The following is a 3,403-nucleotide window of genomic DNA, read 5'->3' on the forward strand; positions in this document are numbered from 1 at the left end:
ATATTCCATGACTAGTTTTATAACTTAACTTAAGCACTACCCCTAACGGCCAAGAGCTTGGAGTTGACACGTCTGTTATCAACTTGGGCTCAACATTTCCTAGCCACCAATTATTGGACCTTGACCATATATCGCCCTCCACCCAACAAAGACTAACCAAAGTACTAAAATTAAGCTACAAGCAAAAAAAATATGAACTCCATTTATTCAAATATATGTAAGCATGACATCGAAGTACAATGTATAGGATAAACTCAAGCAGAATATTCAAATGCTTCAATTGAAAAATGCTATTTTTTCTATGCCTACTCTCATTTTCTACTCTCAATTTTCTCCCATACAAAAAACTTTGATGTAGACAGACTCACATGAAAAAGTAATTTATCAGCACTCCACGTTAAAATTTAGGGAGTAAGATTTAAGAGTACATGTAATAAAACTGGCTTCAATATAATATAATGAAAGTATCTGCAGCATACAATGCAAGAACAATAATCTTCAATATGGTGAATGTATACTGCATAGTATATTACGCATGCATCAGAAACTGTAAAGCAATTAAAGTCGGAGCTGGGTTTGCACTTCCAGTATGGTGTTAGCCGAGTGTTTGAGCTGCCGCTCTTCCTCTTCAGTGAGATGCACGTTGGCGACGCCCATTACGCCGCTCCTCCCCAACTGCGCCGGCAGGCTGAGGAAGACGTCGCCGCCATCAATGCCGTAAAGGCCTCTCGCAAGCACCGAGACTGGTTGGACCCTTCTCTGGTCGCGGAGAATGGATCGAGCCAGGTTAGCTACGGAGTAGCCGATTGCCCAAGAGGTGTAGCCTTTCAGGTTGATCACCTCGTACGCACTTTGCACGACTTCTTTGTGGATGTTCTCTAGTGTTTCTTTCTCGTACTCGATTTGCTGCCTCTCTAGGAAGCTCAGAACTGGTACACCTCCTATGCTAATGCTTGACCACAGTGCCACTGAACTGTCTCCGTGCTCCCCAACAATATATGCCTGCGCCAGCAAGTTGAATGGAAACATGTTTTCATCCGTATCATTATATATAGCACTAATTGTTATAAAATTTGAGCAAAAATGATATTATAAGTGATTATTCTGTGATATAAATATATCTAAGGTTTACTCTTAATTTGAGTGGGATCAAAGTGGATTCAAGTTTTTTAAAGTTAGACAAGAAGTCAATACGGAGTTTATTGGAAGCTCAAAATCAATAATGGGTGAATTAAAAAAAAAATGAATTGTTTTGGCAGTAACTTAGGATTTCCACCCTACCAGATGAATAAGGTACCTCTAAGGATGGGATAGTTGGTCTGAAGATTTAAGAATCTCTATACCTTCTTCTCCCAAAAAGTTGAATTCCCAACCCAAGGTACTCCCATACCCTGGGCTGACTCAGTGGCTTAGCAGATAGAGCCAAATACCGGTGCGTACAAGGGATTTGCTCACTTTGGACATAATCCACACAATGTCATTGCCGAGTTTCGAACCTCGGTCTCTTATCTCAAATACTGACTAGTGATTGCTAAGCACATGCAGGCTAGGTTGTTCCATACCTAAGGTCAAGGATGAATTCCTTCTACTCAACCACACATCGGGTTGAAATAACATATATTAGACTGCTCGAATTTTATTTTTTTTTATCTAATGAACGTGAATTTGCACTATCCACTTTGAGTGGGAAGAACGTAGGCTTTTTTGGTAAAACTTATTTTAAACTTATAGTTTATTTTAAGTTACAAATAAACTATAAGTTGTGTTTGATAAACCATGGTAGTTTAAAATATATAATACCTTTTTTTGAAATGCAACTCCAAGTAAGGTTTCAAGATAAGTTCATAGCTTTGAAAAGGTGACACCATTTATCCTTTATTAATAAAAATCTTAATATCTTGATTTATAAATTTATGACTTTTTACACTTATCAGCTAATTCAATAATTAATTTTAACAAATATGATTAATTTCAATTAGGAAGTTTATTAGTTACTAATTTTTTAACTGCGAACTTATGAGCTAAGTGTGCCAATTGACCTGTACATCCTGAGCGTTTACATCAAGGTGGTCAGCAATGAGGGAGCGGAAGCGGGAAGAGTCCAAGTTCGTGCCAGACCCAATGACGCGATTCGCGGGGAACCCCGACAGCTTCCAGGCAACGTAGGTTAGAATATCCACCGGGTTGGACACGATCATGAGTATGCTATGCCGGGAGTGCTTCACCAGCGGAGGAATGATGGTCTTGAACAGAGCGCAGTTCTTCTCAATGAGATTAAGCCTGGTTTCCCCAGGGTTCTGTCGCGCACCCGCCGTGACGATGACGAGATCCGACCCCGCCGAGACGGCGTAGTCGACGGAGGCGTGGATCTTCGTGCGGGGGAGGAAGGCGGCGGCGTGCTGGAGGTCCAGCATTTCGCCGCGTAGCTTGTCGGGCTTGGCGTCGACGAGAGCGAGCTCGTCGGCGAGGCCTTGAGTAAGGACGGTCTGGGCGACGGCCATGCCGACGTTTCCCACCCCCACGACGGAGATTTTAGTGTGGCGCTTGGTGGGAGACGGGGGAGCAGCATTAGGAATGGGGTTGAAGAAGGTCTGGCTCAGGTCCAACCCGCCAGGCCCGAATGAGGAAGAAGATGAACTCTTATGCATGGTGACAATATAATGGAGTTGATGAATGATTGGTGGAAGTGAGAAGCTTTGCTGTACGTGTGTTGCCCAGATATTGGCTTAAAATCTTGATGAAGGACTACGGGATGTTAGAGTGTTTATATAGAGGAAAGGTGGGCGGAAGAAGCAAATTAAACCAAGAAAAGTACGGTTAGCTGTTTATTTTAAGATTCATAATAGTCAAATGGATCTGGTTGAAACTATCATTCTGTGATGCAGGAAAATCGTCACTTCAGGAAATCGAACCCGACTTCTTTCGAAATTTTTCCCCACAAATGGAGCTCACTTGCCCTTGCAGTTAACATATTATATATCTTCAATCTATTTATATGTGTACTCAAAAAAATATGTGTATATATAATCTCTTAATTCAAGGTATATAATATGCTGATTGCAGACACACAATTTGAATATCATTTTGGACGAGAGTCCACAATGCAAGATGAACCTTAGAGACCCATGAAATACAATTTTGTTATAAAGTACTACATTTATAATATAAAATATTATATATATAAAATAAGTTAAAAGTTTAAATATATTTATAATTTTGTTATACCTCATTTTTATTATATCCACATGTCTCACATATTGAGTATCGTGAGATGTTCGTAGGATACCAGCCATACTTTGACACTTCTTCACAAGTAACATTAATTATTACGTGTGCTTTTCTTTTTCTTCTTCAAAATGTCACCTTTAATACAACTAAGCTATTATTCATCCCTTTATCTTTC

General features: G+C 40.1%; 1 protein-coding gene across 1 annotated transcript; it reads right to left on the reverse strand.

Annotated features, from left to right (window-relative positions):
- Positions 1 to 445: 445 nt before the first annotated feature.
- On the reverse strand, positions 446 to 2,666 carry LOC115997566 (L-lactate dehydrogenase A-like). The gene is made up of 2 exons (XM_031237149.1): positions 2,040 to 2,666; positions 446 to 1,002 (listed from the first exon to the last, which is right to left on the reverse strand). The coding sequence occupies exons 1-2, from the start codon at positions 2,646 to 2,648 to the stop codon at positions 559 to 561; spliced, it is 1,053 nt and encodes a 350-aa protein (XP_031093009.1). The 5' UTR covers positions 2,649 to 2,666; the 3' UTR covers positions 446 to 558.
- Positions 2,667 to 3,403: the final 737 nt, after the last annotated feature.

This window comes from Ipomoea triloba, chromosome 11 (assembly GCF_003576645.1).
Source record: "Ipomoea triloba cultivar NCNSP0323 chromosome 11, ASM357664v1".
In the NCBI taxonomy this organism is placed as follows: Eukaryota; Viridiplantae; Streptophyta; class Magnoliopsida; order Solanales; family Convolvulaceae; genus Ipomoea; species Ipomoea triloba.